Consider the following 27,578-nt stretch of genomic DNA (forward strand, 5'->3'; position numbering starts at 1 on the left):
TGTCCCCACCACCTCTCCACTAGTGGGCTATTGCTTCTGGTACTGCAGCTCACCAGGGGAAAGCAATAATTTAGTGTGAAAGTGCAGGGGGAGCCCAGTCCTGGCTCTCTCTAGATGTGGCAGGTGGACAGTGGCCAGTGGCCAGCTTTTCCTGTGTGGGCCTTGGTGAGACTTTGGAGACCTCTCTGTGGGAGACTTAGGGCCAGCTCCCCTGACCCTGGCAATGTCTGTCCTCCTGTGAGTCACTTTCAACTCCCTCAGGCCCTGGGCTGCCAGTGGTCCACTTCACCCAGCGTCTGTCTACGCATCACCCCTCCAGGACATCCTCTTGGGCAGGATGCAGGGCCATCCAGATTGGACTCCCCATGGACCCACCTGGTTCACTGAAACACATATGAATGCAGCTCACTCCTAGCATCCACCACTCTTCACTTTGCTCAGCGAGCACCTTTCACCTTAACAGGAGAGGCTAGCTGGGTGGTTTCCTTGAAACATTTCTCATGTGGCTGGAAGTGAAAAGGAGGCATCTCCCTGCCTTCCCCATGGTGGTAGAGAACTTACACAGATGGCTGTCTCTGGAAATTACCCTCTCCTTGACCTCCCCTGCCTCAACTTCCCACAGGTGAGTGATCACAACTGCTAGCAGGATTGATTTCACGAGCTCTTAGCTGGTTTTGCTTAGGTGGCCTAGCCACTCCATTAAGGCCATGCAGGCTGTTGCTGCTACCTATTGTACCTGCCCCTGTGCCTTTGGTCCTCTGCCTGAATGTCAGAAACAACCTGAAGAATTCAGTTTAACAGCCGGCCACACATGTAATTATGTTAAGTCCATTGACTGTTAGTGGGTATTTTCCCAGTGGCTTTTCCCAACGGCTGAAGGCCCCTTGAGGTCAGAGACTGCATAGATCTTGTTCACGCCCACACCTATCCCAATGTCTGGAACATTCTGGTGCCCAATTCTTATTAGTGAATGAATCAAGGAGGTGAGAAAACAGAAAAAGGAGTAGCAGTGTTCCTCTGTAAACTTCTTTGGGGAGGAGATTTTTATGTAGGTAGGTCATTTTTGTCTGATCTCATGTTTTAAAAACATTCCCCTAAGCCTACAATTAAGAAAATACATGACTGTTTCATTCTCGGCCACTTGTCATTCAGACAGGACCCAGAGCCTGATGGAGCTAGTGGTAACCTGCAGACACAGCTGCGGCTCTTTTACCAGCATCGCTCATGGTCTGTGAAATTCCTCCAATAAATGGACAGAGCATCTCTTCAGAATTGGTTGGTCAATATGATAATTGAGGAAAACCAAAATTGCCATAGATCATACATGAAAGGCCTTCTACAGAGGCTTGTGCAGAGATCTGAAACGTCTATAGTCAGACCCCAGCCATCTGTCTGTGCACAGAGGACAAAAGCAATCATGGGAGCATTTGGTTAATAGTACTACAGATCTGACACCTGCAGGGACCTGGGAATTGTGTAAATGATATGTAAGGTCTCCCAGCAGGAGATGCTCAAGACGCATGTAGACCTCTAATGAAAACACTTCCCTTACTTAGACTGCCTAAACACACAGCCCTGATTTCTGACCCATCAGTGGTTATAGTCTCTGTCTGGGCTGACTTTGGAAACTTTAAAGGCTAGAAAATGACCTCCAGGAGAGAATGAACAATGGAAACATTGAACTATAAGCTCAATTTGACAAGTATTTACTGGGCATCTGCCATGTGTTCAGCATTACAGAACTATGTGAAAGGAGACACAAAGATGAATGAGACAAGCAAGGAGCTTACAGGCTGGTTGTAGGGTGGTGAAATGTGCATCTCTCCTGTCCACGGCTGAAAGGGATTTCATCACACACATCAATATCATGCTTTAGGCTTAATTCAACATCATCTTTAACTTCATCACATCCTTGGGAGAGGTAAAGCAGGGATGGTTGTTCTCATTTTCAGAAGAGGAAACAAACACCCGAAGAGGTGAGAGACCAGCTTGGGGCCCCACAGGGGCTACAGTGGCAGAGCTGGAGTAACAACACTGGTCCCCTGACTCTGGGCTGCTGCTCCCTCTGCTGATGGATAGACAAGGCACGTGGGAGAAATCGAACTTGGGCCTGTGGCTTCACTTTCAGCTTAAAAGGCAACAAATGAGAAGGTGTAACAAAATGAGGAGCAATAGGCCAGAAGGTATTCACATATGAAGATTTTAAAAACCCCCTAAAAATGGAACATCCTAGCCTCTCCAAATATTAACTAAAGAAAAAACTAGAAACCTCCAGGAGAAGAAATGCTATCCTAGCACCACCCGGGGTAGAGTTAGGAGGTGACATCCTGGGGCATTCTTATTTCTCTGGAGAACAAACCCCTACCCCCATACTTCTGCAACCTTTAATTCTCCTGAACAAAGGTCAGGGTAGTATCTGCCAATATTAGTTACCTTTGATGAGAAATGAGAAATAAATACATGATGTCTAATACTCTGTGGTAGCCTTGATTCTCTAGATTATTTGTGGGTGAATCTACAGCTTGGTTGATGTAGATCTACAGCTTTTCTGTGTCTAGAAATCGAAGTGGCCTCTCTGGGTAGCCGTGTGAGAAAAAATGTAATTGTTACCATGCTTAGCTGTAGTTTTGAGATGACTACAACTTCCTACTCATTTTTTAAAAGCTACTGATTCAAAATAATCAGGTTGCCACAATAATGCTATATTCTCCCTTAAATGGACTCAGCTAGTACAAAGTGAATCAGATAATTACAAATCATCTTATCCAAGCCCTTCACTTTGTGAGGTGAAAACCAAAGACAACGAGGGTGAGGGTTGGTTGACAGTTGGATTATGGCCCAGGTTTTCAGACCAGCAGTCCCATCTATAGCTAGATGCTGCCTTGGGAGAGTAAAGACCTGCAGATAAACTTGGATAAAGATACCAAGATGGGCTGTTACTCTTAAAGCACCATAACAGTCAGCTTGCTTAAGCTCCATGAAGCCAGGGCCACCTTCACATCTTCTGAATGAAATGGCCCAGGCTAGGCCCACAGTTGGTGAGAGGAGGCAGTACGCACACAATGAGGCCCCGAGACCGTGAGCTGAGAGCAGCTCTATTTGAACCATTCACCAATCCATCACCAACAGCCTGCCTTGACTTGCACAAACCGTCCAATGTGGAGGCCAGATGATTACCAGGCAGCCACAAGTGAGTCAGTAAAAGGAAGAAAGGGAATCTGGACGCTCTAGCCAGCAAGAAAGAAAAAAAAATGCCCTAAAACAATTCTCAATAAGTGGAAATTTCACAGAAATGTCCTGCACATGGTTGTGTACTTATACAGAGAGGATGAGGAAGGTGACAGGAGATGCACATGACGAGGTTACACCAGGGCATTGATAGCCCGCCATTAAGCCGTGAGGCCCACTCACGCATGCAGGGAAGGTAAGGAAAGACCCTGTGGGAAGAACTTCCTTGGGCACATCAGTGAACGAAATAGCCAGGGTTTGTATTTTACCCAGTGGTGAGGTCAGAAGAGAAGACTGGATCCCTGAGCTACTTACATCACTCACCTATGCCCCTGCTGGAGGGAGAGCCTGAGGAGCTGGGATCCCTCTAACTGGAACTGGAGATGGACAAGCTTGCTCATGTATAGGCACAGCTGCAGTCACTCAGGTCGCAAAGCATCTGAACTGTATAAACAATTCAGCTGCCAAATCAGGTGGCAAAGCTTACTGTAAAACTATTATAAACGAGGGCTTCTGTACACTAATCTCTCCCCATCTATGAATTTTCTTTACCAAAAATAAAAAAACTCCCAGCATACTGCCATTTGCTTTGTGGTACTTTTGTAGCTACTGTAAAAATTATATGTGGATTGGGAGGGATTCCTGTTTGAGATAATTAGAAAAAGAGGGCACGGGGGATTGAGAAAAGGGAAGTAAGGTGGATAGGGAAGCAAGGCTGCAGGGCTCTGGGGAGAAGATTTGGAAGGGAGGAGGGGAGCTGAGGCCAGGGGAGAGAACCAGCTCAGCCTTGTTGATCGAAGCTACTTTGCATCTTAGAAACCACTGTGGGCCCCAGGAATTAAATGTCAAAATTCTTGAGAAAAAAATCAGAGAAGAATAAGATGGACCATGATACAGTGGAAAAATTGTAAATACTAAAACTCATTATACTGTTTTATCTGCATTGAGGCAAAATGGATTTACCAGCAGCTCACTGAGACTACGGGGAAAAGAGACTAGACATTTCTCATGTGCTAAGGATGGTTCTTGGAATTTGAATCATATAGGATTAAATTTTTTTAAATTTAAGATGTGTAAGATGGAATGTTTACATTATTTAGTATGCTATGTTTATTACTTTATTTTAATTAATATTTAAGATTTTTTATGGGCTTACTTGTGGTGAGGTTTAAATGCCACTTTTCCTAATTAGTAAATTATCTTACCACGGAGGTTTCAGGAGCCTGCCCTCATGGTGACCCTATTGAATGGACTGTCATTACTGAGGACCATGCAGCAGACACGTGATGGCCTCTGTGAATATAGTGGCAAAAACTGCAATTACTTTGGCACCAACCTAATAATAAAGACCTGGGAATACCTCCCCCTGGGAGTGTCATTTATAACACATGATTCTCATTAGCGGACTGACAACTTTGATTATATTTCTTTTAATGTATGCTGCACATGTTCTGCTGTGAGGCAGGGCCCATTCTCTCTCTCAAACGCTCCTTGCAGGGTGCCAGGCAGGTGGGTGTCCAGGAGGACCTGCCTGGTATGTGGCAGTGGGTAAGAAAAGCATTATGCATGCATCACATCAGGGGGGCAAAGTGGCACCTGACTTGTTTTGTGAAAGGGGAATAAATTCTACAAACGTGCACTGAGAACACATAAACAGATAACAAGTGGGTGTCCTGTCAGTGTAACACAATTTAAAAACAGCATTGGGAACCAAAACATCAAAGGGTATGAGGCAAAATATCTCCAGAATCAGGCCCAGAAAGCACTCCCTGACCAGATCCCAGAGTGTTATTTACTTCCGGGGGCACCGTGAGGTTTGCGTCTAGTTGGGTGCGGGGCGGGGATACCACTGCAGCTGGCAGCCTCTCAAGCATAACTCCACTTACAGAGAAGACCCTGTGAAAGGTGCTCCCAGGGTAGGTGGCACAGGACAGTGGCCTTGCTGTGGCTCAGGTGCCCATGGGTGAGTGCTGTTTCCTCAGAAGATGTGGGGACAGGGGAGCCCCGTGTCACTGTGTCATGTCATTTGCAGATCTGAAACAGTGGATGTTGGCAAGCCACGTGTCTGCTTTGATCTGCATGCCTAGCCTATTTCTTCCCTTCCTCAGTTCCAGTGTCAAGGTTTCACACTGAACTCCAAAGAATCGGGAGGTGTTTTACATGTGTCACGGCTTAAAAAGATGATTTTTAAAAAATCCTTGTAAGTAATTAATGAGGGCACTGACATACCTGTGCGTGCTTTGAGACCCAGTGACGGAGGACGTTCAGTACTCGGTTGGTAGCCGTTCTCCGTATGATAAACTCTTTATCACATGTTCGCTCGGTGTTGTTAAAGCCTTAGGAGGAAAATAAACACACACGCGTTGCAGTTAAAGCCACTCCCCCGGGACCTGGAAAAGGTCGTATATTTTAGGACATTGGTTAACGAAACCCACAGACGACACTTCTTGGCAGAGAGGTGCGCGTGGCTTCAGACTTGTGAATTCCGCTCACCTATTACACTCTCAGCAGCGAGGCCCTCGTGTAGTTACAGGTGCAATTAAATAAGTAATGAGCACGTATTTATTGAAGGCCACTGATTAAAACTACAGCTGCTCTCCTGACACCTCCATTTATGCCTGTCTTGCTCTATAATACAAAGCCAAGAAGGAATTTTAACCAAGTATTTGAGTCAGCATTAATTTATACTTTTGCCTCAAAGTAACTGCACAACCGATAACATTTTCAATATCTGTAGATGGATTAGGCCATATCTTGACTCATGGATGATTCAGATACTTTACTGTGTATCCCTGTACTGAGAAGCAGTACAGCATCACGGCTAAGAATGTGTATTTAAAAAATACTACAAGAGTAGATTTTAAATGTTTTCACCATACACACACACAAATATAAATATGCCAGGTGATAGATTTGTTAGTTTGGTTTGATCATTCCACGACATAAACTTATATGAAAGGATCACATCGTACCCCATAAGAATATAATATCTACAATTATTATTTGTCAGTTAAGAAGGAAATTTACAAAAACCCCATGGATTCCACAACCAGATTGCCTGCTCTCAAATCACTGTTCTCCCACCCTGGCAAGTTACGTCACCTCTCTGGTGATCAGCTTCCCATGTTCCTCATGAGATAATAAGTGTATCTACCTCATAGAGCTGTTGTGGGATTAAGACTTTTAATACATGTTAAACATCTAAAATGGCACTTGCACAGCAGTGAGACTGTAATAAATGTTAGCTATGATTACAATTCAATCTTGGTTCACTGTCTTTGAGTCTTCTCTGTGCTGGCTAATGTCTCCATCTTGGCTACCTTTTCATTATCAAGAAACCATTTTAATATTTTTCCACGGACACTCTGTTTTAAAACATTCTGCCTTCCAATCACAATGAAATCACATTTCCTTTAAACATCAATTAAAGCCTTATGTAACTTCACTGGCAAACTTTTTGAAAGAGTTGTCTAGGCTGGGCGCGGTGGCTCACGCCTGTAATCCCAGTACTTTGGGAGGCCGAGGTGGGCGGATCACGAGGTCAGGAGATTGAGACCATTCTGGCTAACACGGTGAAACCCCGTCTCTATTAAAAATACAAAAAATTAGCCGGGCATGGTGGTGGACACCTGTAGTCGCAGCTACTCAGGAGGCTGAGGCAGGAGAACGGCGAGAACCCGGGAGGCGGAGCTTGCAGTGAGCCGAGATTGCGCCACTGCACTCCAGCCTGGGCGACAGAGCGAGACTCCGTCTCAAACAAACAAACAAACAAACAAACAAACAAAACAGAGTTATCTATACTCACTGATTCCATTTCCTCACTTCCTATTCTCTCTACATCCTAGTCCAAGCTTCTTATCCCATTTCAGCAACAAACAGCTCCCATTTAAGGTCATATCAATAACCTTCACGTCCAGGGGACAGGCTATAATCTCTCCCTAGGAAATCTCATCTAGGCCTACCACTTAAATGATTACCTACAAGCAAATTAGTCATATATTTATATCTCCAGATCTCTTCTCTGAGTTCCAGATCCATATATGCAATATCCAATTGTCTCTTTCTATTTTCCTGTTATATGTTTCAAATACACTTCAAACTTCATATGTTAAAAAAAAAAAAAAAAAAAAAAACCCAAATGGCCTTTACACCAAACTTTGTCTTCTTCCAGTGTTCCCTATCTCAGTAAAGAAATACCACCCTCCCTCCAGTTACGTAAACCTGAAACTTTGGAATTATTCCTGTCCTATCTTTCTGCTGTTTCCTAATAATTTTATCTGCTATATAAATCTCACATCTGTCCCATGTCTTCCCATCTACAAAGCCAAAACTGGGGCTGAGCTACCAGTAACTCTGTCTATGGTAATAGCCTCTGGTCTACTGTAACAGCCTCCCAACTGGTCTCTACTCTCACTCTTGCCTCCTCAAATCTGTTCTCCTTGCTGAAGTCAGAAAGATCTCTAGGATATTAGAAAGAAAATTAGGATGTGTTGTTCCAGTGTTTAAAGCTCTTTAGATGGTTGTTATGATAAATACAAAACTCCTTAACACAAACTACAAGGTCTTTGGTGGTTTAGCCCTAGCTCCTCTCAGTCTTTTCTGAAACCATGTTTTCTATTCTTCTTCCATCTTACCACACTTCTTTTCAGTCATTCATCCTCACCCCAGGGTCTTTGCACATACTGCTACATATCTGGAACAATTACTACTCCTCTTTTCACTTAGTGAAAGCCACTCTTGTTTCCAATTTCTCTTCTCCAAATGAGCGCTTTCCAGCCTGAATTGGACAAAACCCCCATTACATATCTCACAGCACCACACACATCTACTTTATGGTACTTAGCACATTTGAAATTTTACACTTATTGATGTGATTATCTGATTAATATTTGTGTCATTCATGAAGACAGGGATCTAGTATGATGTTGCTGGGCACGAGCACCTGTCCGGCACATAGCAGAAGCCGTATACAATATATATTTGCAGAAAATGAAAGCCTAGATGAAGTATGAACTTACTAAGTTTTATTTATTTATTTATTTATTTATTTATTTATTTGAGATGGAGTCTGTTGCCCAGGCTGGAGCGCAGTGGCGCCATCTTGGCTCACTCCAAGCTCCGCCTCCCAGGTTCATGCCATTCTCCTGCCTCAGCCTCCTGAGTAGCTGGGATTACAGGTGCCCGCCACCATGCCCAGCTAATTTTTTGTATTTTTAGTAGAGACGGGGTTTCACTGTGTTAGCCAGGATGGTCTCGATCTCCTGACCTCATGATCTGCCCACCTTGGCCTCCCAAAGTGCTGGGATTACAGGCGTGAGCCACCGTGTCCAGCCTACGAACTTACTAAGTTTTATTGAATGATATATGACTGTAAGGATAATTGAGTGAATCACTGAAAGAAGACTTCTCGGAGCTTATGAGTGAGTTAAGAGAAAAAAACCTCTAAGTTTCTAAAGGCCAGAGGCCCCTTCTCCTTACTCCTCTTCGAATGTACACAGGCATCTTCCACCCACCAGTGGACATTTTAATTCTGTCAGAAGATGGTGATGATGTGTTCTTGGCAGAGTAAGTATCTTGGAAAAAAAATCTTTTGTTATTAAAAACTTAGAAATTCTGAGTAAAATATAACAAATATCTTTCTAAATGCATAGCTGAGTTCTCAAGAAAGTAAGGAATTTTCCATGGTCAAACACACAGAGGGATCTGAAAAGCAGAACCAAGTCTCTGAACTGAGCTGGCTGTCCTGAGGGGAGGGGAGGCTATCAGTAGCATGGTGTTTGGATCGTAACATCCACATGGTTCAGGAGAAGCCCCAGGGCCTTCATTAAGTGGGAATGGGGAGATGGGAACTGAGACTCCCACATCAACCTGGAACTCTCAAAGGACCACCCCTCTGTAAAAGAATGTAACAGGGAAAAAATTTATCCCGCCTGCAAAAGGAGACTACTAAGAAACTTGTCTGCCTCTGCCTCGGTTGGGTTGTGGGAGAGGGTGGAAACATTCTCCTCGAGAACAGATCATCATAGCCCACCTCCTGCAAGCCAGAGGCTCAGGGTGAACCCCTATTGTGTGGTGTACCCATCTAATGAGAAGGTAAAATAAAAAGTGGCCTAGGCCAGTGATAACCCTGAGGATCCCAACAAAAGCATGTGCAAAACCTCTGCCGAGGAACACACACCTCAGCCTGCACTGGATCACCATGGAGAAAGCCCCTGAAGAAGAGCTCACAATCCAAAATTACAAAACGCACAAACTGTCCACATGAGCAAGGATCAGTAGGCACAGGGATCAGGAACCTGATGCTCCCCATCCCACCCCTCCATCACCACCACCAAGAATTTCAGATATGAGAACTATTAGATAGCTCTAATTTAAACATACAGTATGTATTCCACATGTGAGATATTAATACAATAGATTCTCCTGGATTACGGAGAATTGGGTTATGCTGCGCATGTGAAAGATGTCTAAAGCCCCCCAAATATTTGCGATTTTCTTTTCCAGAAAATGGTACAAGGACTTCTTGGGGGTGGATCTATGATTTTAGGACAGAATGGCTTCCACATGGTTACTGCCACCAATTAGCAGTGTAGTCCATATTTAAATTAAAAAATATTGTCCAAGTAGCTCTCCATTTAGATGGTGGTTTGCAGCAGACACTCGGGCAAGTTGTAGAAAATTGTTCACATAGCTTTAAAGACTGAAAAGTGGTGAGATGGGCATGTCTGATTGGAAGCATGTTGGCATGGACCTCAATGTCTATGTTATAGCAAGAACACACGATCAGCTTCACACATGACAGCACAGTTAAAACAATCACAACCAATGAGTATACAGCACCCCCTTTTACAAAAAATGATCTATCAAACTGCTGCAGGCATGTCTCTTGGAGAGATAACATCTGGTTTGGGGCATTTCTAAATTGTCCCAAAGGGCATTTGGGACAAATTAGGAATTAAGAACACCATTTTAGTGATGCATCATTTTTCATTTCATACAAATGGGACACAATCTGTCCAATAGCACCAATGTTATCAATGTGCTTTGCTTTACCCAGTAGATATTTTTTTTTCCTTTTTTTTTTTTTTTTTTTTTTTGAGACAGAGTTTCACTCTAGTTGCTCAGGTTGGAGTGCAATGGCACAATCTCAGCTCACTGTAACCTCCACCTCTCAGTTTCAAGTGATTCTCCCGCCTCAGCCTCCCGAGCAGCTGGGATTACAGACATGTGCCACCATGCCCAGCTAATATTTTTGTATTTTTAGTAGAGATGGGGTTTCATCAGTTGGTCAGGCTGGTCTCAAACTCCCAACCTCAGGTGATCTGCCTGCCTCAGCCTCCCAAAGTGCTGGGATTACAGGTGTGAGCCACTGCGCCCAGCCCCAGTAAATATTTTTCTAAAGAACTGTAGGCAAGATAAAATCATGTAACTGATTTGTATACTACTGTGCACTTGGATTACAACCAGATTTCTACTCTTTGGTTGCTGTTATGGAAAAATCATTAAGATTTATTGCCGCTTTGTGCCAGGTGCTTTGCTAGGAGCTTTACAAGTGGTCTATAACTTAACCCTCACAACCAAGGACAATAAGAACAATTGCCATTCATTACATGCCTGCCAAGTGCTAAGTATAGTACCATAAGTAATGTGGCTTCTTCAACATAACAGCAACTGCATAGGTTAAACGTTGTTACCCCAATTTGCAAGCAAAGAAACAAAAACCAAAGAGGCTAAGAAACTTGGCAAAGGTCACAGAACTAAGAAGTGTGGGAACCAGGATTTGAGCCCAGGCCTGTCCATTTCTAAAGCTAGAGTGCTCTTAATTACACCCTAGTGCCAGGATCCAAAGTGTAAGCCTTAAGTTTCTCTTGCAAGTTAGTAAACCAACACGTAAAGGGATAAGAGAAGATGCTATTTGGATATTTGGAGAAAGAAAATGCTTTCCTTTTAATTTTATCTCTCTTCTAAATTTTGAAGTGTGAGAGCATGACACCACTATTAAATAGACAGATAAGTTCATATTGTCATGGATTTTAAGGCAAAACCTTTACTTATCTAATGGGATTTTGAGATTTCCTCAAAATGTGCTCTTTTCCCAAACTCATCACATTTCTTATGTGACACTTACGTGGACCAGAGCTTTTCTTAGTGTGGATTGCAGTAAAAAAGTTTGAAAGGGATTGATACAGACAATCTGATTACTAGCACTATGTTTAAAGAATCTGCATTAATTTCCCTGAAATCCTGGGTAACCAAGTTTGTGCTTTGCTATGAAACATGGTGAGGACAAAGCAGAAGATGCGTCTCCTCCTGTCACTGTGCCGCTTTGCTCTGTCACCAAACACTCTCTTCATTCTCTCCCCGCTCCTCCAGCCTCTCCGCCTCTGCCTGATTCCTTGGTTCCTCTTTTCTAGGGTTGTCCCCATTCCGTTCTTACTCTCTTGGGGACCTGCCCTATCTCGTGGTTTTTCTATGCCTTCCAACCTGACACCTCCAGTTCCAACAGTACCCCAAACTCCTCATTTCAAACTTCCTATTAGACACGTCCATATTAACGACACATTCTCCTCTCCTAAGAAACATATCTAAAAACCAAGTGTATGCGTCTTTCCTTCCAACTGCTCCCCAATCTAACTTTCCCATTGACTTCATGGGATAGTCATGGTTTCAACCTCTCAGGTGGGACGCTTTACTCTTCTTTGTCTCTCCTTGGTTTTTCTCATTCAGTCAATAAATTCTGTGACCTTTTGGTAGCACTAGTTAGATTTATCCCTTCTTTTCCATTCTCCTGCTGCCATGCTGTGTGCTGCACATATGGGTTGCAGCTATTGTCTCTGAGATATTCTTCCTTTCTTCATTCTCTCTGTTCTTATATTCTCCTTCTGTCCACAATTCAATTATTCAATCAGTATCTATAAAGCACCTACTACATTCCAGATACTGTGTAGGTGCTGAGTGAACAAAGGGAGATGCTCCCTGCTCTCGTGAAGTTCGCACTATAAAGCGGGAGGAGACGGCCTTCAAACAAGTAAGACGCCAAATTTACAAAACTCAAACCCTGGAAATGAGTGAGGTGCCTATCTCTTCCAGAATAATCCTCCCAAATACCCCTTTAATTTGTTACTCTTCCAGCTCAAGTACTTCTCATGTCTCCCTATTGCCCACCGAACCAATCTAGAACATTTTCCTAGACATGATGAGATTAAGTAACTTGTTCAAGGTTACACATCTAGTAAACTGAAAATAACTGGTCAATGCAGACAAGCAGATTTTCCATACATACATCATGGTAACAGTGTTCACTGAGTCTATGAATTGACATACTGTTTCTGGAGAGATGATTTAGGATAATAGTTATGATTATGGAAGCTGAGCTTTAGTCTGGATAGGGCAGGACATTTGGTGTAGTAATCTATTGGTATATTCAGCTGCTTGTAAACTACTTCCATCTTTATTTGTTTATTTTTTTGAGACAGAATCTCACTCCGTCACCTAGGTTGGAGTGCAGTGGCGTGATCTTGGCTCACTGCAACTTCTGCCCCCTGGGTTCAAGTAATTCTCCTGCCTTCTTAGCCTCCCAAGTAGCTTGGATTACAGGCGCCCACCATCACACCTGCCTACTTTTTTGTATTTTTAGTAGAGACGGGGTTTCACCATGTTGGCCAGGTTGGTTGCGAACTCCTGACCTCAGGTGATCCACCTGCCCTGGCCTCCCAAAGTGCTGGGATTATAGGCATGAGCCACCACACTCAGTCTAACTGCTTCCATCTTAATGGAGTACCAGTTGGCAATCTTGTTTTCAAGGTACAGAAAATCCAACTCAAACTGGCTTGGAGTAAAAAGGGAATTGCTATTTCACATATCTGGAGACAGCAATAGTTCTAGATTCAGATCTCATTTGATTCAGAAGCACATGATGTCATTTCTATCTCACTGCCAAGCAGAAAAGACGGGTAAGGCCTTCCTAGTCTTATAATCTCACCACGCATCATCCAGAGGATGAGAGGGCATTCTTTCTGGAAACTTCCACTGAAGCTAGAGGAAGTTTCTAGCCTAGGGCCCCCAAACAAATCCTTGCATTTTGTTGACATAAACTGCATCATAGGCCTTCTATGAACTCATCATTTGACAATGGTAGGGTTAAGGGGTGGTAAGTTCCCACTTAAAGCACATGGCCAGAATGTGAAGGGGCAGTTTCTTAATGGTGTTATTGGCAAGATGCTAACAAGGCGATGAACAAATATGCCTCAGAGTTGATTTGTTTGTCTGTTTTTACCTTTCTGTAAGTGTGTTCTTATCCTTCAGTTTTTAAATTCGTCTCCTTACTCAGGTTAACCTGAGATTTTCTCTAAGTGCAATTAACTGTAACAATAAAAAAAAAAAAATCCTTGTAGACTGAGGGGAAGCAGCTCAGCAGATCTACCATTATTTGTGATGAAAAATACATGAAGAATGGTAAAATCAGTATCTTTGCTTTCATCTGTCAAGGAAATCAGTAATTAAAACTGTCAACTAAATTGTTCTCATAGTTTTTTTTAAACAACATGTGTTGTTTAGATTCTTAAAGGAATGATTATATATTGTATTTAAAATGAAACAATGAGAACCTTTGTGTATTATTTTAATCCTCATAAATCCATAAAAACATATCTTGTTTTTACAGATGGGGAAACTGAGCTCATAGAAGTCCAACATCCACCTAAGGTCACAGATGGTAAAAAAAAAAAAGCCAAGATTTATGACCAGGTAAGTGCCTCTAAAATGCAGTCTCTTCCCACGGACACACACCACCTGCGTGCCAACTCATGAGGAGCCGCAAGTTGTTCCTGGTGATTCTGTGTAATTATCAGCCCTCCCATCGCTGCTGTCATCAGCTTTTATGCTGCTATAGAAATGCAACAAGAACATGCTTCCAGGAAAAAGGGGGAAGGTGACTTCTGCCAAAGGAGAACGGAGACAGGGGTCAGTGTGAGCTGAAGCCATAGGGTGAGCCAGTTTAAAGACTTCCAGAAATTGTCTGGGGCAAGGAGAAAGAGATAGGTTAGAAACGGAAAGGTGACAGCATGTTTGTGGGAGACAACAACATGAACCAGTTGCAAAATTAAAATAGAGTGCTGTAAAAATTCAAGAAATATAATACTCCAGGTGAGTTTCTTGACAGCAAAATCCAAATTACTCAGAAAGGCCTTTGAAAATACAGCAAATGCTCTAGAAATGGTTAATATACAGAACACACACACACACACAAAAGGAACACACTTTGAATTTTCTGATAATTTTCTTTTCTGCTCAACTTTGTGACCAACTATCTGAAAAGTGAAGGGAGGGAGATTTTGTGTGCTTTAGTTTGAATTCCTTGATGGGGCATTAGTCACCTCCTGTGGATAAGATGTGGCACTCCAGCCTGACGTGAAACAATAGTCACCCCCTTGGCATTAAGCAAACTTTCCCCACAAACCAAAATAATAATGAGTTTTACACCCGTCTGTATTTCTTTCTACAAAATCCCACCTACACATCTGGAAATGCTTTTCCATGGGAATGGGACTGGGAGTGAGCGGTAGCTTCTTATCAGGGAGGGTGCATTTACAGCGTGTTCCGTTGTGAGTGAGCATGCACCTTCGTATGCAAGGGGTGGGGGGTGGCCACCGAAGCAGTGGAGATATTCTGAAGATGCCAAATTAGAGAATTTTAGAGATGGTTAGGAAGGGAGGATGAAAATGGGCCATTTTCTTCTCCTCAATTTTTCATATATAATAATTTATACAAAAAGGTTTTAATGTCTAAACCCAGTAGGCTTTACCATTACAACATGAATGGGAGGAAGGGTGGGAGGAAGGGCGGAAACCAGGAAGCACAAAGCTACCCCAGCTTGGTCAGACAAAATGTTTACCGAGCATTTGTGTGCCAATCAATGGGTACGAGTTTTCTTTTGTGGACAAGGAAAATAATTGGTTGCTCATAGGAACCTACGTTCTACTGGGAGGAGGCAGACATAATAAATAATAAATCATACAAGTGATATTATTATCTATAGGCAAATAAATAAGGTAAATTCCAATATTGAACAGAAGAAGGGCGACTAGGCCCATGTGAAAGAAAGTGCACATTAGCTAGCTCGGGCTGTGGAAGGCCTTTCTAAGGAGAAATACAGGGGTTGGGACATGAATGAAGAGAAGGAGAGAGTCATGTGGAGATTTGGAGGAAGAGTGTTTTGAGCAGAAGGAGCAGTGATTGAAAAGGCTGGGACAGCTCTGCTTGACGGAGGGATGGGAAGCAGCCCAGTATGGCTGCAGCCCAGGAATCATGGGGACAGGAAAAGGGAGGTAAAGTCAGAGAGTAGGCAAAATCACCAAGCTCCTTTTAAGTCAGTTTAAATAGCAGAATTTTATTCTCTGGTATTGGGAAGCCATCAGAGGGTTTTGCCCAAGGGAATCATATTGTCTGATTTACATTTTGGAAAGGTTACTCTGGCTGCCATGTGTAGTGTGGACTGAGGGGGCAAAGTGGAATGAGGAGAGGCCAAGAGTGATGCAGGTGGTGCAGGTGGTACAGGCAGTGCAGGTGGTACAGGTGGTGCAGGTGATGCGGGTGGTGTGGGTGATGCAGGCGGTACAGGTGATGCAGGTGATGCGGGTGGTGCAGGTGATGCAGGTGGTACAGGTGATGCAGGTGGTGCAGGTGATGCGGGTGGTGTGGGTGATAACAATGGTGCAGGTGGTGCAGGGAGTGCAGGTGATGCAAGTGATGCGGGTGATGCAAGTGATGCGGGTGATGCAAGTGATGCGGGTGATGCAAGTGATGCAGGTGATGCAGGTGGTGCAGGTGCTGCAGGTGGTGTGGGTGATGCAGGTGGTGTGGGTGATAACAGTGGGGCAGCGAGTGCAGGTGATGCAGGTGGTGCAGGTGATGCAGGTGATGCAGGTGGTGTGGGTGATGCAGGTGGCGTGGGTGATGCAGGCAGTGCAGGTTTGGACAAAGCCTGTGGCTGCAGATGATAAGAATCGTTGGTGCTGGCGGGGCTAAGATGTGCTGATCAATCAGATCTGAAGGTCTGTACTGAATTGAATAGTATTCTCCCCAAATCCATGTCCATGCAGAACCTGTGAAGGTTACTTTATTTGGAAATAGGGTCTTTGCAGATGTGACCAAGTTAAGATGTCAAAATGGATTATGGTGAGTCCTAAATCCAATGACTGGTGTCATTATTAGAGGGACATTTGGACACAGACACACTCAGAGGGAAGAAGGCCATGTGATGAAAGAGGCAGATATTGGGAGTCCTGATGCCACCAGCTGGGGAACCCCAAGGATTGCCAGCAAACACCACAAGTTAGGAGGAGGCAAGGCAGGCTTCTCCCCTAGAGCCTCCAGAAAGTATGGCCCTGATGACACCTTGATTTTGGACTTCTGGCCTCCAGAACAGTGAGAAAATAAATTGTTGTTTTTTAGCCACCCAGATTTAGGTAATTTGTTATGGAAGCCCTGAAAAATGAATTCAAGGCCTAAGGGAAAGAGGAATCAGGAATGGCTCCACTGTTTGGGACCTGTGCAGCTGGGTAGATGATGATGCCACTTCCTGAGATGGGGCAAGGGCAGGTTTGAGAGGGAAAATCAAGAGTTTGATTTTAGACATAGTTAAGTGTGAGATGCCTCTAGACATCTAATGATCACACTGGAAATGCATTGAGAGTATCAGCATTTAAACAGTACTTAAAAATCAGAAGCCTGGATGGGCTCACTTAGGTACAGAGTGCAGATGAGGAAAAGGTCAGATGAAGCCCGTGGCCCCACAACCGGGAGACATTTGGTCAAAGAGCCAGCAAAGCAGACCAAAAGAAGGAGGAGAGCAAGTCCTGGAAACCCAGCACGTAAGTCTCACGGAACCCAAGAGGACAGGAAGTGTTTCAACAAGGAGGGAGTGATCATTGTGTCAAATGCCACTGAGAGGTTGAGTAAGACAAGGGGATTGGATTTGACTATCAAGCTATCAGTTTGTCAGTGACCTGGGTCAGTCATTCCAAGAGTGGTGGAGTAAAAGTCAAAACTGAGGGGAAAAAGAAGGTGATGAAGTGGAGATATTAAGTATGGCCAATTTTTTCAACACATTGTGCTTTGAAAAGAAGCAGAGGAAGGGAGCCGTAGCTGGTGAAATGGGTAATATTAAGACATTGGTGCTGGGCACAGTGGCTCACACCTGTAATCCCAGCATTTTGGGAGGCCGAGGTGGATGGATCACCTGAGGTCAGGAGTTCGAGACCAGCCTGACCAATATGGTGAAAACCCGTCTCTACTAAAAACACAAAAATTATCTGGGCATGGTGGTGTGCACCTGTAGCTCCAGCTACTTGGGAGGCTGAGACCAGAGAACTGCTTGAACTCAGGAGGAGGAGGTTGCAGTGAGCCAAGGTTATGCCACTGCACTCCAGCCTGGGATGACAGAGCTAGACTCTGTCTCAAAAAAGAAAGGAAAGGAAAGGAAAGGAAAGGAAAGGAAAGGAAAGGAAAGGAAAGGAAAGAAAGAAAGAAAAAGAAAGAAAGAAAGAAAGAAAGAAAGAAAGAAAGAAAGAAAAAGAAAAAGAAAGAAAGAAAGAAAGAGAGAGAGAGAGAGAGAGAGAGAGAGAAAGAAAGAAAGAGAGGGAGGGCGGGCGGAAAAGAAAAGAGAAAGAAAGGAAGGAAGGAAGAAAGAAAGAGAGAGAGAAAGAAAGAGAAAGAAAGAAAGAGAGAAAGAAAGAAACTGAAATGCTGTAGGAATGATTGATAAAGGGGGAAATTGATGTCAGGAGAGAAAAGGGTAACTGCAGGAGAACAGTTCTTAAGGAGGTGAAAAGGGGTGGGATGGGGCAAAGCGGAGGGGTTGGTCCAAGAGCAATGTGGGAATGATTACTCCACAGCTGTGGGGAGAGGGCAGAGGCTGAGACCAAGTGCAGTGTGCTGGCGAAATCAGTGGAGGGAAGAGGTCATCCTTGACCATTTGTATCTGCTTTTGCTGGGAAATATGAGACAAGATCATCAGCCAAGCCTGCAAGGGGATGTGGAGCTCTGAGGAGAGGAGAAGGTGGTAAAGGGTAAAAGGCAGTGTAGGAACATGACTTTACTAGAATTGTCTGGCAGTACAGAATATCCATTTAAAATCTGAAGTCTTCTGGTGAGTCCCAGCAGCAGCACCTAAGAGTCTCTCCAGAGAACGGCTCTGCTGTGTCTGAGTGCCGAGTCTGCCTGACCCGGTCAATGTTCAGTCATGCTCTTGGTTGCTCCTACTCCCCACCTTTGATCCTTCCATCAGAACTTGCCAGGGGAGGCATCTGCTTTTCCTCATGTGCCCTGGAGGCAGTCACAGAGAGGAGAGGCTGAGGGGTCAGAGTGACAGCATCCCGGCCTACAGCTGCTCATGGGGGCTTCCATTTTCAATTCTGTGTCCCGCTTTGGAACTTACAGAAAGCCCAGCAAGAACACCACTATCATTGAGTGTGCACTGATGTGTGCAGTGACACCCCTGCAGTTAAGGATTTCAGACGGATTCTAACCAACTTGCTGTAGAATTCTACTCAAGTGGATTAGTTTAACAACAACTGACTGATTGAGATGATTCCAAACTTTAAGAATCTCTGGGTTTTGCAGTTTCTCTTGTTTGTGTCCCTACTGGTGATGCTTTTCTGCCCTGCCCCCTCATCCAAGGCTGCTGTGGGGCAGAAACAACACCTACATCTTGGTTGGTCTTGAGTCCTCAGGACTCACCCAAAACAGGCCTTGGATAAACTGGCTGCTGTGTGTATGTATTACAGTGAGTTCTTCTAACTGCGTAAGTAGGAATTTCTGCTGGGAAGACCAGACTTGGACAGGCCATGTCCTTTATGCTGATAGCCTTGCATCCATCACTCTGTCCACAGAGGGCCATGTAATATCACTCACAATGGTGCTAACAGCTCAGTGTGGTGATGCTTTAACTCCATGCTGCCAGGATCATCCCATCTCTTCACTCTGGGAAGACCTTGCCACCTATGACTGAAAGGCTGAAGTCATTTCACGAGGGGGATCAGGAGACACCCTAATTTCCCTTCTTTTAAAACCTCTCTGCAGTTTCATCCTCGTTCTTTTCCTTTACCCCTGGGGAGAGCTAAAGATGTGCTGGGAAGAACATCTCAGAAGGGATTGGGAATTTTTAAATCGGCTTGGCTCAATGAGCGGCCTTAGAAAAGTCCCATCATCTCGGGTTCTCAGTGTCCTTTTTAGTCACACAAGGATGCCTTATCTGGCATCCTTATCTGGATGCCTCTAAGGTCCCTTCCTTAGTGTCTCCTTGGACGAAGCTCAGGTTGCCCACCGTGCATCTGATGCCATCCTTTCCCTGACCTCAATTACCAGCCCCTCATCCCTCCCCCATCCTTCCCCTTCGGTATCCATAAATCCCTCCCATCTGCGTACAGAGGCCTCTCCTCAACACCGCCACTCCCTCACATGTGACAGTAGAGGCTGTGTCTGTCTCGCTTACCTTAGGTATCCTTAGAGTACCTGTAAGCAGACAAGGGCTTTTGGCAGGAGAAGTGAAGTTCACTGCTGGGCACTGTGGCTCATACCTGTAATCCCAGCACTTTGGGAGGCTGACGTGGGTGGATCTCCTGAGATCTGGAGTTCGAGACCAGCCTGACCAACATGGTGAAACCCTGTCTCTACTAAAAATACAAAAATTAGCCAGGTGTGGTGGCACGCGCCTGTAAATCCCAGCTACTCGGGAGGCTGAGGCAGGAGAATTGCTTGAACCTGGGAGGCAGAGGTTGCAGTGAGCTAAAATGGCACCACTGCATTCCAGCCTGGGTGACAGAGCAAGACTCCATCTCAAAAAATAAATAAATAAATAAATAAAATAAAAGAAGAAAAGAAAAAAAGAAGTAAAGTATCACTTTACTTTTTGCCCCAGTAATCCACTGGTGCTTTGGTCCTGGGTGTTTCTTAGTAAAGTCAGGCAAGATCAATTCCATACACCTGACTGTGTCCATGCTTTTACATAAGGCCCCCTGAATGGAAACAGACCACAATCTCATCTTGTCTCTTTGAGGTTCAGTGATGCTGAGATATATCAGGTGGACCTGTGTGGCACAGAACCAGGTCAGACGGTAGGAAAGGATGATGTGGCCTCCTGAGAGTCAAGTCACCAGAAGCAAAGAGGAGTCTGGCCTGGTGCATTGGAAGAAGTCCCAGGGCTTAGAGAAGGTGTAAGTAATATGGTCTGGATGAGTTAGCCCCAGGCTAGTTAGCAGAGATCTACCCCGGCCCCAGAAGTGGCCATGAAGAGAGTGGGCATCACAGAAACACCTCTGGAGATTGGTCAAAGCTTTGGCACAAGCAGCAGAGGCACACAGGACCAGCAGGTGGGGCTGTTGACATAGTTAGGACAGGACATCTGGCCTAGAGCAGCATCACCAGGCAAGGTCAGGTGGGTAATGTCAGGTGAAAACAGTGCTGGAAATTCTTGGAAATATTCCCAAGGAATTCTTTGAAAGATGGATTTTCCTGTGATGATCCATACTGATTGCAAGGTGAGAGAAGCAGCTATTAAATTATTAGAATTCAAGAACTGAAAAGAATCAGGCCTCGCTTTGGGGTCCAATACTGGAGGCCTGGAACATTGGGTTACATTTATACCTCCCTGCATGGAAAAGGGTCCCTACACGTGGTAGGGACTCGGTCTAACTGTTCGATTCTTTCCATTTTTTTAAATCGAAGATTTTTTATTCACTTTATTATTTGTGGATAAATATACCAACACAGACTGGTTCCATTTATGGGAAGACCTTGGTATTTCCTGAGTCAGGAGGTTCCTGAACCTCCCTGCTTTGGAATTTACCACACTTCTCCTCCCATCTCCTCCTCCCCAGGGTCCGTAACCACAAGACTTGAGGTATTGTAAAGTACTTTCAGTTCAGCAACTGAGGACTCAGAAGAGAGGCCTGTACACAGTTGTGAAACCTTAAGCCCCGGGAAAACGCCCACCTTTCAAGAGCAAGGTCGCACTGGGTCCCACCCGTGGGGAAGCCTCCATGCTGGCAGGCTGCGGATTGGCTCCGCCTGTCTTCCATGTCTCTGCAAAGTGTTAGCAAAGGCTATTTCTATCATTTTAATGGAAAATGGCCGCTCAATGCTCAATGTTGACAACTTTCAACATAGATTACTGAAAACTCTTAAAACATATTTGAGAGCCTCCAGGTTCCTCTTCTGCCCTACCTAGATGCCTTCCCCTCATCTACAGAGGACTCTAATTCCTATAGAGGAATTTCATCATTCCTCCCTCTAGAATCCATACTTTGCTGATCAGGCCAATACTTACTAGTTGGAATGCAATTGCCAGAAGGCAACGGAAACTCCCCAAGAATTCCACCCCCTAAATCTGTGTTGCCATTGCTATTCATTCGACAAAGTCCTTTTTTAAAACCACAAATTCTGAAAGTATTTTCTAGGTAACTTCCCAAGAAATGATTTAACAGTCTAGAAATGATTCAACAGTCTACCAGATACTTGTAAAAAAATATTTTTTGCCAAATCAAGTCAAAATATTTGGTTAATATAAATATGAATTAATGAACCATATTCATTCTTAAACTTCATGAGGGTTATTATTTTTTTTTTTCATCAAACGTGGCCCAATTTTAAGGCCAGAGACCTTCATAACCACAATGAATGTGTCATTTTGGTTAGAAAAACTAAACTAAAAGTAAAAACTAAACCAAAAGTAAACTAACCCCTTGGACTTGAGGTCCTATGGAAAGACTGTAAAGTATACTAAACCCATGGAGTGAATGTGCAGGTTGCTGAGAAAATGCCCAGCCTTGAAGAAATGAAGATGGCCTTTGTGCTCTTCTCTCAAATTCAAGCCAGCTCTGTCTTACTCTTCAGAGGTAGGAGACCTCTGGGTTAAAAGGCCTAGAAAATACACTACATTGAAAGCATCATTTTTAGAGTTCAAACATTATTGTTATTATTATTATTTTATAGCTAACATCATTCAGTGTTTACTTATGCCAGGGACTAAGCTCATTTAAGCTTCACAAGTCTGCAAGTCAGAATTATCCCCATTTTACAGAAAATAGTAACAATACAATGCTAACATTTATATAGTGTTTATTATATGCCGGGAACTATTCTAAGAAATTTACACATCTTAGCACATTTAACACCCACACTAACCTCATGAAGTAGGAGAAGTTTTGCACAGTACCACCAGGTTCCATTCACATCACTGATGATGTGACCACAGCAGTAATGGTTTCTAATTTCTCCACCTTCTAAGGGTTCTTGAATGAGTAAATGCCTCCCGGTGCAGTGGCCAGTCTAGCTCCCTGATTATACAGCATCTCATGCTGGGACACACACCACATCTGTACTTCTCCCAGGTCAGAAAAATAAAGGACCACTTATTCTAAGCACAGAACTTGATGTACACTCATACACACATAAACTTGGATCTCACAAGAACCCTCTAATTGCATGTTTCTTTTGTAGCTAGATCACATGTTGCACATAAACTGCTTTGGCTGAAGATATTCTAAAGTAGTGAGTTTGGGGGTTCTGCAGAGCTGCATTTAAATTTGTGAGAGCACCTTATGTACCTATTTGGCTATTTCACTTAACGCACATTTCCCCAATATAGGTATACCTGTATTTGAATTAAGATGGTTAAAAATGGACGTTCTTTCATAAGCATAACTGAAGACAGGTAAAGGGCTAAGACAGAGAAGCGTTCCTCCTGTACTTTGGGGCTTGAGGGCTCACAAGCTAGAAATCGCACTTCCTAGGTTCTCCTGCAACTCAGGTTCTAAGTGCAAATAGAGTATCAAGGCCTAGAAGATGGAAGTGAGATGGAGGTTATTTTCCTGCTGCTGCAGCTGCCTCAGCTGGCAGGTGGTTATAGAGGCTAGGACTCTCCTGCAATAGGGTGGCAGCCTCCAGGTGTGGAGTCGCAGAGGCCGCCTCTGCAGAGGCAGCCTCCCATAGGGGCAGCAGCAGCTTCCTGATCACTGACTGCAGCTAATTTGATGTCTTCTTGAGGCCAGCAATTCTAGCAGAGATGTCCTGCTTTCCCAGTGCCCCCCACCACAGAGACAGCAGCCCCCCTTGACGGGCCAATTGTACATGGTGTTCCAGAAGTGATTCCTAGACGCCCAGCCTGGAGCCTACTCCTCCAGCCCTTCCTTCTTATATACCCAATTTCCTGTAACAAATCTCTTCCCATGGAAATTAGCTCATTTGTTCCCCCAGACCAAACTTTAATGGATAATATATAGCACGTGACAAACACCCAATGCCCAGGAATCAGCCTGCAATGCTCAATATTTGTACTTAGAAACCAGGAGCTGCCTTTTTCCTGTCAGATGTCAGAGGCAAACAAGGGAGTCAGTGCCCTGGCAAGTCTTGGCATTCAGTTAAAACAGCACATTCCAGCCAGGCGTAGAGGCTCACGCCTGTAATCCCGGCACTTTGGGAGGCCGAGGCGGGTGGATCACGAGGTCAGGAGTTCCAGACCAGCCTGACCAAAATGATGAAACCCGTCTCTACTAAAATATACAAAAATTAACCGGGCGTGGTGGCATGTGCCTGTAGTCCCAGCTACTCAGGAGGCTGAGGCAGAAGAATCATTTGAACCTGTGAGGCGGAGGTTGCAGTGAGACAAGATTGCACCATTGCACTCCAACCTGGACAACAGAGTAAGATTCCATCTCAAAAAAACAAAAAACCCAGCTCATTCCACATTTAGAGGTACCAGCCCCAGAGGGCTAAAGCCTGACTTCTAATTGATCTGTGTAATTTCTACTTAAATACACATACTTCTCACAATCAACTTCTCACCACTGTCCTGCATGTCCCCCACCACCCCCACAAAAGAAAAGAAAAAGAAATTCCAGCAGTGCAAAGGAGAATTTGTGCAGAAGCTTCTCTCTCAACTCTGAGTACCATCCTCAGCAAATCAGGCACTTTTGAGCCCATCTTTTGTGTGTGCTGAACCCCTATTAACTGAGCCCATATTTAGAAAATAGGTAGGTTATGAGTTTTTAAAAGCCTGCCTCAGTCTATGCTTGCCTGGCAGAATCTAACCTTCCCTTTAAATGAGAATCAATGACCGCAAGGGATCATTCTTTTGTAGCTTCAGAAAAAAAAGGGTCTGACTGGCAAAATAAAAGAATTTAAATAGAAGATGATAATGCATACAGGACAAAGGCTGGCAATGAGTTCCTTGGGGCCAACTATGTTTATAGTAATAATATCTTCATTATGAGGATTTTAACAAGGCACACTAAAGTTCATATTATGGGAATCTCTGTATACAAGGTAGAAAGAGGCTACACTAGGGACAAACAATATTTATATGTCTAAGAGATCCTCTGTAGCTACAGAATGTCTGGTAACATCAGCAAACTATACAAACTCTATGACAGGCAGATAGCATGTTCTCCTGAGGGATACATCATTGCCTCTTGCTCCTGAAGATTCCAAGAACTGGAGAGCAAGGATTTAACAGCATCTCCATCATACAGTGAGGTCATTCATTGCAGCTTATTCTCCATCATCAGCCCAGATGATGAAAAAGGCTATTTTCTCTCAAAGTCATACCTCAGAAATGCTCTCTACTGAGTGAAATGAAACCAAATCAGCAGACCATTGCACCAGCCGTCAGGAGGCCTTCTCTGTCAGTATGACCAACTCTGTCACCAGCAAGGTAATTTTCAGCTCTATGAGAACTTGCCTATGTATCAAAAATGCCTAGAGCTTTATGCTTTACTAACTTACTGTCTTGCTAAGGTGCAGTGGCCAGTTGTGCAATGACCCTAGGCAGGAATTCAAATAGAGTCCTTGACTCATCTGAAGCTCAGACCCTATGGTGTGAATGCAGTGATCACAGTGACAACCTTACACATAAATGTTCTTCTTAGGACAACATAATCCTCAGAAAGCATGGACAATTCCTTCAGCATCAGATAAGTTAACCTACCTACTCTAGTATAGGTTGGATATGATTAGAACTTTTTTTTTTTTTTTTTTTGAGACGGAGTCTCGCTCTGTCGCCCAGGCTGGAGTGCAGTGGCCGGATCTCAGCTCACTGCAAGCTCCGCCTCCCGGGTTCACGCCATTCTCCTGCCTCAGCCTCCCGAGTAGCTGGGACTACAGGCGCCCGCCACCACGCCCGGCTAGTTTTTTTGTATTTTTTAGTAGAGACGGGGTTTCACCATGTTAGCCAGGATGGTCTTGATCTCCTGACCTCGTGATCCGCTCGTCTCGGCCTCCCAAAGTGCTGGGATTACAGGCTTGAGCCACCGCGCCCGGCCATGATTAGAACTTTTATGGAAGCCAGGAAGAAAATGCTCACAGTTAAAAGTTCCTTTCTTACCTACCTTCAAAACCACAGTCCCTGATATTTGATTCCAGATACTGCAGCATTGAGGATGTTACAAAGCTTGCTTAGGAGTTTGTTGTTGCTGTTGTTTTTTAGGGACAGGGTCTTGTTCTGTCACCCAGGCTGGAGTGCAAGAACGTGATCATAACTCACTGGAGCCTCAACCACCTGGCCTCAAGCCATCCTCCCGTCTCAGCCTCCCAAGTACATGGGACTACAGGCACATGCCACCATACCTGGTTGATTTATTATTATTATTGTTGTTGTTCTTATTTTGAGACAGAATCTTGCTCTGTCGCCCAGGCTGGAGTGCAGTGGTGCAGTGGCACGATCTCAGCTCACTGCAACCTCCGCCTCCCAGGTTCAAGTGATTCCCCTGCCTCAGCCTCCTGAGTAGCTGGGATTACAGGCACCTGCCACCACACCCAGCTAATTTTTTGTATTTTTAGTAGAGACGGGGATTTACCATGTTGGCCAGGCTGGTCTCAAACTCCTGACCTCAGGTGATCCGCCTGCCTTGGCCTCCCAGAGTGCTGGGATTACAGGTGTGAGCCACTGCGCCGGGCCTATTTTTTATTTTGTAGGGAAGAAGTCCTGCTATGTTGACCAGGCTGGTGTTGAACTGCTGACCTCAGGCAATCTTCCTACCTTGGCCTTGCAGAGTGCTGGGATTACAGATGTGAACCACTGCACCCGACCTCCTTCAGAGTTCTAACTAGGATTTTCCTTATAATAAGATCCCCGGGAGAGGGTTCAAAAAGAGTTCATCTAACACATATCAACTTTTGCTCTGAAGAGAATTCAAAGTTCCAAGGCTGCTATAAAACTCTCTAGGCACTGCTGTTAGCTTAGACACTAGTCACTAATAAAACAGGTCTTTCTCTGAAGATAAAATGAGAATAATAATATGAGCAGAAAACGGCTAAGCCAGTAAAACAACAGAAACAAGAATAAATGAAAGTATGTGTTCTTTTTAACAGGTTTATTGAGGTGTAATTTACATGCCACGAAATTCACCCATTATAAGCACATAGTTCACTGATATTTAGTAAATTTATAGTTTTGAAATCATAACCACAATTCAATTATAGAACATTTCTATCACTCCCAAAATATCCCTAGTGCCAATCTGCAGTCAATCCCTGTTTCTACCCCCAAGCCAGGCAATCACTAATCAGTTTTAGGTCTTTATAGATTTACTCTTTCTGGATATTTAATGTAAAGGAATCATAGAGTATGTGGTCTTTTGCATCCAGATTCTTTCATTAAACACCGGAGTCAGCAAACTACTGTGTTCTTGTAAATAAGGTTTTTGTAAATAAGGTTTTTTACAAAACTGCCTGTTTTTGTAAATAAGGTTTTACTGGAACACAGCCATACCTAGGCATTCATATACTGTCTATTGCTGCTTTAGCACTACAAAGGCAGAGTTGGGAAGTTACAACAGAGACCATCTTGTCCACAAATCTGAAATATTTACTACCTGACCCTTTAAAAAAACATTTGCCAACCTCTAACTTAGCATATTTTTGCATTTCATCCATGTTGTAGCATGTCTCAGTCATTCATTCCTTTTTATTGCAGAACATTTTGAAATATATCACATTTAATATACAGCATGATTATTTATATATTAATATATCACATTTATATTCATGTGTATTAATATATCACATCTGACTATCCATTCATTTGCTAATGGACATTTGGATTGTTTCTAATTTGGCGCCATTATGAATAATGGAGCTATAAACATTCATGTATAAGTTTTTGTATGAACATATGGGTTCATTTCTCATGGCAGACACCTAGTACCCAGGAACGAAATTGCTGGATTCTACGGTAAGCTTACGTTGAACCTTATAAGAAACTGGCAAACTGTTTTCCTAATGGCTGTACCATTTTACGTCCCCACTAGTAATGTATGAGGGTTCCTGTTTCTCCACATTCTCACTGCCTGTTGGTA

At 43.9% G+C, this 27,578-nt stretch overlaps 2 protein-coding genes across 4 annotated transcripts in view; both read right to left on the bottom strand.

The window, feature by feature from the left end:
- Window positions 1–27,578, bottom strand: part of ZCCHC9 (zinc finger CCHC-type containing 9) — a 342,756-nt gene that overhangs the window by 120,108 nt on the left and 195,070 nt on the right. The window lies entirely within an intron of this gene.
- Window positions 1–27,578, bottom strand: part of RASGRF2 (Ras protein specific guanine nucleotide releasing factor 2) — a 265,430-nt gene that overhangs the window by 44,192 nt on the left and 193,660 nt on the right. For all 3 annotated transcript variants that reach the window (XM_050795639.1, XM_050795640.1, XM_050795641.1), the window contains one exon: window positions 5,458–5,564. In XM_050795639.1, the coding sequence (XP_050651596.1) occupies window positions 5,458–5,564 (107 nt within the window). The remainder of the gene's footprint in view (window positions 1–5,457; window positions 5,565–27,578) is intronic.

This window comes from Macaca thibetana, chromosome 6 (assembly GCF_024542745.1).
Source record: "Macaca thibetana thibetana isolate TM-01 chromosome 6, ASM2454274v1, whole genome shotgun sequence".
Taxonomy (NCBI): domain Eukaryota; kingdom Metazoa; phylum Chordata; class Mammalia; order Primates; family Cercopithecidae; genus Macaca; species Macaca thibetana.